The sequence below is a fragment of the Lithobates pipiens genome, unplaced genomic scaffold (assembly GCF_037356315.1).
Source record: "Lithobates pipiens isolate NorthernLeopardFrog02 unplaced genomic scaffold, aLitPip1_a1.2 Scaffold_28, whole genome shotgun sequence".
Taxonomy (NCBI): domain Eukaryota; kingdom Metazoa; phylum Chordata; class Amphibia; order Anura; family Ranidae; genus Lithobates; species Lithobates pipiens.
In genome coordinates, this window is record NW_027507789.1 from 192,580,805 (window position 1) to 192,590,524 (window position 9,720).

Below are 9,720 nucleotides of genomic sequence, written 5' to 3' on the forward strand. Positions count from 1 at the left end.
CTGTGAAGGTGAGGGGGGGAGAGCTCTGATTGGATACAAACACTGATCCATTTATAAAGTAAGGTGTTGCAGGGATGGTCAGTGACACAGCTTCGTCTCAATTAAAGGATAAGGTCACCTTTGAGAACATACGTCCCCTCCCCCCTTTGGGAGAATACTCCCCCACCCTGCATGTCAGACTCCCTCTGAGGAGAGTGGTGCACATGCGCAGTGTGGGCTCTGCCAGTGTAGGGGACGCGCACGCAGGCCGGAGCGGAGAGCACGCTGTGGTGTGGTGGGCGCGCACAATGGAGTGGCTGGAGCGGTGTGCCTGTGTGGCCCGGTTCGGGCTCCTCAGTGATTGGTTCCGCAGATACTCGGCAGTGGGCCTGGCCTGTGTGACGCTGGGCGGCTCTCTGGTGAAGGAGTTCTGGCCGTTGCCGGATTCTTACTTCAACAACAAGAGAAACTTCCTCAACGTGTGAGTACACCGGGCGGGTCACGTGTTCGGGGGGCAGGGGGAGGGGCTGTCACGTGGTCAGCTCCTGTCAGTCAGGAGAGAACAACATGGCAGCCCTCTGGTCAGGGACCCCGAGGAGATAATGAGAGAGACATGAGCCTCACATAGTCCATGACTGGCTGTCCTGTGTGTGGAGGGACAGGATTCCCACAAACACTCCACTGTCACAACTTTATTAAATCTCAGTGAACACACACACAGCCTGGTCATGTAATGACCGCACCAGTAATACCATTGTACACAGACTGCCAACCTGGTGCTATGGAGTCGCTCCTCCTGTGAGCTCAGGTGTCATGTGTTCTTACCCCCCCCCCTCCCCAACTTATTTTAACCGCTTGCCCAGCGAACACTTTCACCCCTTCCTGCCCAGGCCAATTATCACACTGACGAGGCGCCATTGATCTGCACTTATAGGTGGCACTGGTGAGGCACCATTGAATGGCGCCTCATCAGTGCAGCCTATCAGTGCCCATCAATGGCGCCTCATCAGTGCCCATCAATGGCACCTCAATGGCTCCTCATCAGTGCCCATCAATGGTGCCTCAGTGTGTCCTCATCAGTGCCCATTGATCGTGTCTCATCAGTTTAGCCTATCAGTGCCACCTTTGGGCTGAGCTGATGAAACACCATCGATGGGGATTGATGAGCCATTGATGAGGCACCATTGATGGGCACTGATAGGTGGCACTGATGAGGTATCATTGATAAGGTGGCATTGATGGGCACTGATAGGCAGCACTGATAAGGTGCCATTGATGAGGCACCATTGATGGGCACTGATGGGTGCCATTGATGGGCATTGATGAGGCACCATTGATGGGCACTGATAGGCAGCACTGATAAGGTGCCATTGATGAGGCACCATTGATGGGCACTGATAGGTGGCATTGATGAGGTGCCATTGATGGGCACTGATGGACATTGATGAGGCACCATTGATGGGCACTGATAGGCAGCACTGATAAGGTGCCATTGATGAGGCACCATTGATGGGCACTGATAGGCAGTACTGATAAGGGGCCATACATGAGGCACCATTGATGGGCACTGATAGGCAGCACTGATGGACATTGATGAGGCACCATTGATGGGCACTGATAGGCAGTACTGATAAGGTGCCATTGATGAGGCACCATTGATGGGCACTGATAGGTGGCATTGATGGGCACTGATAGGCAGCACTGATGGACATTGATGAGGCACCATTGATGGGCACTGATAGGCAGCACTGATAAGGTGTCATTGATAGGCACGGATAGGTGGCATTCATGAGGCCCATTGATGGGCACTGATGAGGCACCTTTGATGGGCACTGATAGGCGACACTGATGAAACCATTGATGGGCACTGATAGGCTACACTGATGAGGTGCCATTGAGGGGCATTGATAGGTGCCACTGGTGAGTACAGATGGGCAGCGCTGCACTGATAAGTGCACAGATTATCAGTGTACATTTTAAACTAGCCGGTTATCAGCTCTCTTCTCCTATCCTCATGCTGTCAGCGTGAGGAAAAGAGAGCTGATAACCAGCTTCTGTTTATATCGTGATTGGACACAGAGCAGCTGATTTGCTCTTTACCTCAATCTGTGATCAGCAGTGTTCAGAGGACACAGTGATGCCCCACAGTGGGCACGACCACAGGAGGCCATCATATGACGGTCTCCCAGAACTAGGCGGCTGCGCTGTACTCATCATTCATCTATAGTACAGTTGGCAAGTGGTTAAAATGTTACTAAACCCAGAGCCTGCATTCACTATATTTGGTCTCCCACAGTACACAGAACGTGGAAAAGCAATTTTAGTAAATATAAACCGCTAAATACCCTTTCTCCTCAGCAGTATATAGCAGTCTTGTGACTTTTATCAGTGTCTGGTTAAAGTTTGAAGGAGGAGTTTTTATTCTCCTCTGACTGTCCTATGCAGGACCCCTGACCCTCTGTCTGGATAGTGCTAATTGGTGCTGTGCTGATCACAAGAAAAAAAAACACTCTAACAATACACACCAAACTGAGCATGTGCAGAGTACCCCCGAGGCTTTGTTCTATCGGGAGTTGGATTGGGGACAGTGGAAGAAGGGGAGGATCAGACAAGTCAGGCTCAAACAGCTTTTTTACACAATGCAGAGGATTAACCCCGTAGGTTCTACAGTGAGTATAACAAGCATGCTGTACTGCATATACAGACTGATTTTACTGTTGTGGGTTTAGTAACACTTTTTAAGGCTTTAGTAGCACTTGTCGGTAAGGATGAGCGCTGGCGTGTTCGCATGCTCTCCGTGCAGAGCCCGCAAGGAAGTCAGCGCAGCGCTGCGCTAATCACAGGCAGTGAAACATTCCCAGATCTCTGCAGCCGCACATCGGGAAAATGTCTCGCAGTGCCGACATCCTGGCGGGCTCTGCACGTGGAGCATGCCAACACGCCTGAGCTCATCCTTACTTGTCGGGGTTAGTGGGATTAAATAAATCCTGTCATTGATATCAGTGGAATAAATGAATCCCATCGCTGGGGTCAGTGGGGTTATATTAATCACATCGTTGGTGTTTAGTAAATTTCTCTTAGTTTGGAGAGATTTCCTCTCACCTCTGTTGTGTTTCTGGCACAGGAAGTGAAGGAAAGTCTCTCCATTGGGGCACATCAAATAATGAGCTTTAACCATTCCGTAAGTCAGGGGTCACATCTGTGTATTTTTTTTTTTTTGTGCATGTCCAGAAGCGCAAAAATGCACAGCAATCGATTTATCGTTTATTATGGGTTTCGCTCCTATCTATGGAGTTTTCTACAGCGCATTTATGGAAGAGGTCAGGGATGTATTTTAATGCAATTTCATGTGATTTTTGGCTGCAAAGACTTCAAAGAGAGCGCATGGAAAAACACATGTACATGCCATTTTTGGTGTTGTTTTGTGCTTAAAGCGGAGGTCCACCCTAAAGTGGACCTTCCACTCATTGGAATCCTCCCCCCCTCCGGCGCCACAATTGGCACCTTTCAGGGGGGAGGGGGGTGCAGGTACCTGTACAGTACAGGTATCTGCACCCACTTCCGGGATAGCTCTCTGCGGAAAGGGGCGTAGATCTACGCCCCTTTCCGAAAGTCCCCCGCTGCCTGCTGGGAAACACACAGATCCCAGAGACAGTGGGTCCATCCTTATTGCGCAGCGCGACTCGCGCATGCGCAGTAGGGAACCTGGAAATGAAGCCGAAAGACTTCACTTCCTGATTCCCATACCCAAGATGGCGGCGGCAGCACCCGAGAGACGATCGAGAGATCGGCTTCGGGTGCCGACATCGCGGGCGCGCTGGGCGGGTAAGTGTCCTTATTTTAAAAGTCAGCAGCTGCTGTATTTGTAGCTGCTGGCTTTAAAAAAAAAAAAAACGGCGGAACTACCGGCGGACTCCCGCTTTAACAACCAACCTCCTCCTCCAAAAAATAAAAGGAAATAAGCATGACCACGCAACAAAAAACACGCTACAAAAATGTACCAAAAATGAATGAAGAAGTACAAGTGTGACCCTAGCCACAAAAAAAAAATTAAATATATATATATATATATATGTGTGTGTGTGTGTGTGTATGTGTGTGTGTGTGTGTGTATATATATATATATATATATATATATATATATAATTACATTTTAAAGATTTTTACATAACAGAGTGTTGTTTTTTTTTTTTTATGTATTATTATTAATATTCTTTTCTGGGGCCCTGCGACTTTTCTACAGCTTTCTGCTAAATTGTCTCCTGAATTGTGCGATCTGTTTACTATTATGTTTTCCTGCCCTCACCAAAAACCTTCCCTTTTGTCTTTGCAGATATTTTGTCAAGCTTTCCTGGGGCTGGACATTATCTCTCCTCTTGCCTTTCATCGGACTGACCAATTACATTGTGACTCGGAGCGTCCCAGCCGTGTTTCGCCGGATAGGCACCTTGCTCGTAGGAACCATCATTTGGTACGTCTGCACAAATTTTTTCATATACGTTGAGAACGTTACCGGTAGTTGTCATTTCTCCGAGATGCAACTAGAGAATGAAACGGAGCTCGGGGACAAGAGAGAGTGTATCAAGAGCGGAGGATTCTGGGTCGGGTTTGACATCTCCGGGCACTCGTTCCTGCTCCCGTATTGCGTCTTGATGATTCTGGAGGAAGCGGCCATACTACGAGATGAGAGGCTTAAGAAGCATGGGATGAAGCCACTGATTCACGCCCTGGTTGTGTCTCTGGGACTATTGGTGTTCATTTGGGCTCTGATGTTCTTTTGTACTTCTGTCTACTTTCATACTGTTTGGCAAAAATTATTTGGAACTTTCTTCGGAATCCTGGCCTGGTACATCACTTACAGGTGGTGGTATCTAAAGACGTTGTCCCCTGGACTTCCTCCCAGCTCTCCTCCAGGAAAGGGCCACAGAAAAGCAAAATAAACCAACACTACACAGTATTATATCAATTCTCCCTTTAGTTCAAGACCATCATAAGGAAACATCAGCCAAAATGTTTGTTGTTGCCAATAAGGAGCCCTTTATATGTCTTCCCCCTAAACCTTGGGCTTGAGTTATGAAAAAAAAAATGTGTGTGTGTGTGTGTGTGTACATGTACAGTGGAACCTTGGATTACTCCCATTCCAGGAGAATGCTTTGGATTACAAGCACTTGCATATTAAAGCGAGTTTCCCCATAGAAGTCAATGGAAACTAAGATAATTCGTTCTTTATTGACTTCTGTTGCATGCAATACTGCATGTTGGGGGGGGGGGGGGGCACCGGAGAGCCTCAGAAATCCTCGGGGACAGCTCATCTGAACTAGGAAAGGCTCGGGAACAGCGTATTTCGGAGTATTTCCTAGTGATTCAGAGTATTTCCGAACGACTCTGAACCATTCCGAGTGTCACCAGCCTCCCCCGCACCTCTGGCCAAATGCGGTACTGCACACAGCATTAGCTTGAATTCTGCTCATTTTGCGAGACAGCACTTGCAAACCGAGTCAGTATAAAAAAAAAAGTTGCTTGTCTTTCAAAACGCTCGTTAACCACGTTACGCGTTAACCAAGGTTCCACTGTATATAATACACACACTATATATATTTCTATATATATTTCTGTCTATATCGAGATATATATAATCTCAAGCCATAGACCATCTAAAAACTACTTTGGCATCAAATGTCATGGCTGAAATGGTTAAGGTGTGTCTAAACCCAAAAACAAAATGTGATATATAAAAGCTTACCAATTATCAGATGTAGTGGCTGCATTCACTTCCCTTTTTTTCAGTCATTTAGTTCCCTTTATTATCACCTGGTGATCCTGCCAAGAACACTTCCTGTCCTAGGGAGACAACACTCTCTCGCTGCACTGTATCTTTGGAGGAGCAGAGTTGTCACACTATGTTCTCCTGATTTGGAATACACTTCTCTTCACTTCTATATAACCCCCCCATAGATAGCGGGTAAAGGCTAATGAAAGGTATTTTTCGGACTTGCAGAAAAGGTAGTTAGCCTGAAAAAATAAAGAGAAAATGAATGTAGCCACTGCATCTAGGGCTCCTTCACACCCTTGGAGCACGCGTGTGTTTCCGCACATCACGTGTGGGGCAGCCTTTTTATTTCATTGGGCTGTCCTATGCGGGAGAAACGCCACGGAAGTGACTGACCCTTTTGTGATATCACACCGCTCCAAAACTCATGGTGCTGCGGCATTTTTAATAGCAAATGTGTGGGGGTGCCGTGAGAATTAATGACATTCACCTCCTCCTGCTGTCTGCACACATATATGCGGCCTTTTCGGCCGGTGGGCTTTAACGCTGAGTGGCCGCATTTGTGCGTTTCTATTTAGCACCTGGTAAGTTGTGTGGACAAAGCCAGATTATCAATTCTTATAACACCAACATCCCTTAGTATTGAAAACTAAGAGCAAAGGTAGAAGATGCCGGACTTTTTAGGTGCATAGACAGATTATTACACCAAAGGTACTTAAAAACAACAGTGTTTATTATACTGTTGTTTTTAAGTGCTTTTGATGATATTATCTGTCATTGCACCTAAAGTCTCACATCTACCTTTGCTCTTAGGTTTCTGTGTAACAGTTTAATGTGCTGAGAGCACACTCCCTGTGTGAGCACAGTGTGTCATTAAAAGCTCCCGATGCAAACTTGTGATGAAGTGCTTTGATCGGAAATGCCCGCCTCCCAGCACTTTAAAGGGCCAGTAAGTGGTGGGAGGGGGTTAGGAATCAAAGGAAAGCACGTGAAGTGCGAACGTAGCCTAAGGACTGGTAAGCTGCAATCTCCATCTTTGTTTTTGGGTTTATATGCACTGTATAATAATATTAATATAGATGAAGTATATTCCTGCCCCTCTTTTGCCCAGGGACACAGATGGGCACTGCCCTGCCTATACAGCAAGTTTGAATGCTTGCAGCACTTTCTGCTCAGCGCAGAAGATGGGAGAGGTTGAATATGTGTTTGTCAGGATTGTGGCAACTGTAGGCATGTCTAATATACTCTTTCTACCGTCCTAAAGAGACACTGTTACTATGCCCATTCATGTGAAAGGGTCTCTCTGAAAGGTTCAACCCCTGCTGCCTTATCTTCCACCTTGTACATCCTCCCCAGAAGCTCCAAGGCTCTGTTGGAGCCAGGAGTCCAAACCGTGAATAAGCTTTGTAGGATCATGTCAGAGCTTTCCCAAGGTAGATGACTTCCTCTCCTCTTCATATGACTGTGGTGGGCCTGGCAATTGGCTGATCCATTCTAAGCACTCCATCTTTGGGGAAGGGAGGGCAGTCACATGCTCTTCCATACTTGTAAGCACTAGGTGTTCCCTCTGCTCCCCTGCCACAAGCTCTGGGTCTGTGTTATATCATGTTTGACTGCTTAGGCCTGAGGGCTGCATTCTTAGAGAGGTTGGGGGGTAGGGGGTTCACGTGATCCCCATACCTGCAATGGTCAAGTATTTTTTTCTGTGGATCTGGCAAACAAAACTGGAGGGGTTGTGGCAAAGGTTGCTACCAGTAGAAGAATGGTTGTTTGTTAGAAGAACCTGACACTTTACCCTTATCCTTGGTTCACACTGGTGCGTGGAAAACACTGCAAGTGATTCACACAGAAATCACACCACATTCCTGTGCACATCACATGCGATGTCTGTGTGGTGCGATTAGTGCCATACATTCTATCTGGCTCAAACTGCAACGCATATGCTCCAAAATGGTGCAGGACAATTTTTTCCCCTGCACCTGAATCTCCTCATCACATCGGTGTCCCAATTCTGGCAATAGCACTGCATTTTACGTTCTGTTTCGGGGGGTTGTTAAAGTGGTTGTAAACCCTTTTTAACGATTCCCCAAAAAAACCTGCAAGATAAAGACATAATGCGCTAGTATGCATAGCATACTAGCTCATAATGAATTGGTTATCTGAGATTGAAGCCCTCGCAGCAGTCCTCGTGCACCGCTCCGGTGGCCGAAATCTCTACGGGGGGTTACTTTCGGGTATCGCGGCTCCGGCGCTGTGATTGGCCAGAGCCGTGATGACGTCACTCCCGCACATGTGCGCGGGAGCCGCCGGTAACAGCACAGTGCAACTGAAGCAACGGCACGTGCGTGCCATTGCTTCAGTTTGCTGAAGTGTGCATGTGTCGCATGACGTCGGCACATGCAAATACAGGGATATCTCCTAGACCGTGCAGGTTTAGGAGATATCCAGTGTAGCTACAGGTAAGCCTAATTATAGGCTTTCCTGTAGTTTAAAGTGGTTGTATAGGATTTACAACCACTTCAGTCTAACATTGGCACCCCCAGCAGAGTGCATGGGCGATGTGGGGAAATTCAGCGAATCTTGTGCGTTTCCCACATCACATTAGTGTGAACCAGGGTTGAATGGGCAATATGACAGAGGGGTTGATTTACTAGCGGCAAATCCACTCTGCACTGCATGAGCACTTGGAAGTGCAGTCCCTGTAGATCTGAGGGGAAGCTCTGCTGGATTTTTACCATCCAATCATGTACAAGCAAAAATGCTGTTTTCTTATTTTTTCTTGCATGCCCCCCTCAGATCTACAGCGACTTTACTTTCAAGTGCACTTGTAGTGTAAAGTGGATTTGCCTTTAGTAAATAACCTCCCAGTGTCTCTTTGTGCTTCAAGTAGTAAGCTGTCCCATTTGAGATTGTATGACTTGCTGAAGTACATGAACACCGCACAGGCTCTGGACAGTACTAAATAACATTTTGGGGGGAAAAAAAGGTGCAGGAATACTCCTACGGTTTTGCACTGTATGACATTTAAATATCCCAACACTGCAATTCGATGCAGCAGTACAGTTGTCATTTTAAACCTGTTGTTTTTCAAAACGCTTTCTTTGCTATGGGCAACGCAGACTGTTTAACAGTACTTAGACATAGACAAGCGCCCCCTAGTAAAGAAAGTGTCTTGAAAGTGTATTCTGTTTTATTCTCTAATTATTAATAATTATTATGTAATTATAATTAATACTTCAAAATGCTGCAGATGAGTTCAGTATTAGTCGGTGAACGCCATCTCTAAACCTGCCGCCATTTCACTAATGTTCACAGCTAGTTGTGTTTTATCAATAACTGTAAATGATGCTGCTATGAGAGATGAGCGCCTGCTGCACTGCGCTTGGTACAGACACTAATGTTGATTGGTTAAAAACCAAAGTTTGAATATGTTTTTAAGAAAACATCAAATATATGAAATACCCCGTAGTTCACTTCTTCATAGCTGTGTCCTTTCCTGTCATTTTGTCTTCTTGGTTAGTTGCTGCATGCCTGCTGGAAGTCGGAATTAGGCTTGTAAAGGGTGTGTCGGCTCTATAAACCAATGGGTGGGAGGGGGAGGTACTTGAGTAGGATTACAGGGGCAGTTTCAGCATTGTGGTGACGATCGCTAGTAGTGGATGTAGTCTGGAGACACGGGCGCCATGGCGGTAAAGCCGGCCATAGATGGATTGAATGTCAGCCGGATCAGCGGGGACCAGCTGAGATTTTCGATCCCTGTATGGGCAGGCTGATTGTACTGACATCGATCAATGGATAGGCTTTAGTACAACCAGCCTGACGGATTTTTAGGATGCGATTGCTGCTAGTGGCTATAGCAACTGGCAGTTAATCGTGTTCTTCCGGCCAGGAAGGCTCCCAGGTTAGTGCATATTGTAGAGGCTGTCATTGGAGGTCCCACACGTCTGAGCTCACAGCAGAGGGTCTTGGTG

The 9,720-nt window shown here is 46.8% G+C and overlaps 1 protein-coding gene across 1 annotated transcript; it reads left to right on the forward strand.

Annotated features, from left to right (window-relative positions):
- The first annotated feature begins 236 nt into the window (after positions 1 to 236).
- Positions 237 to 9,230, forward strand: FITM2 (fat storage inducing transmembrane protein 2). Its single transcript, XM_077460209.1, has 2 exons — positions 237 to 460; positions 4,313 to 9,230. The coding sequence occupies exons 1-2, from the start codon at positions 288 to 290 to the stop codon at positions 4,917 to 4,919; spliced, it is 780 nt and encodes a 259-aa protein (XP_077316335.1). The 5' UTR covers positions 237 to 287; the 3' UTR covers positions 4,920 to 9,230.
- The last annotated feature ends 490 nt before the right edge of the window (positions 9,231 to 9,720 follow it).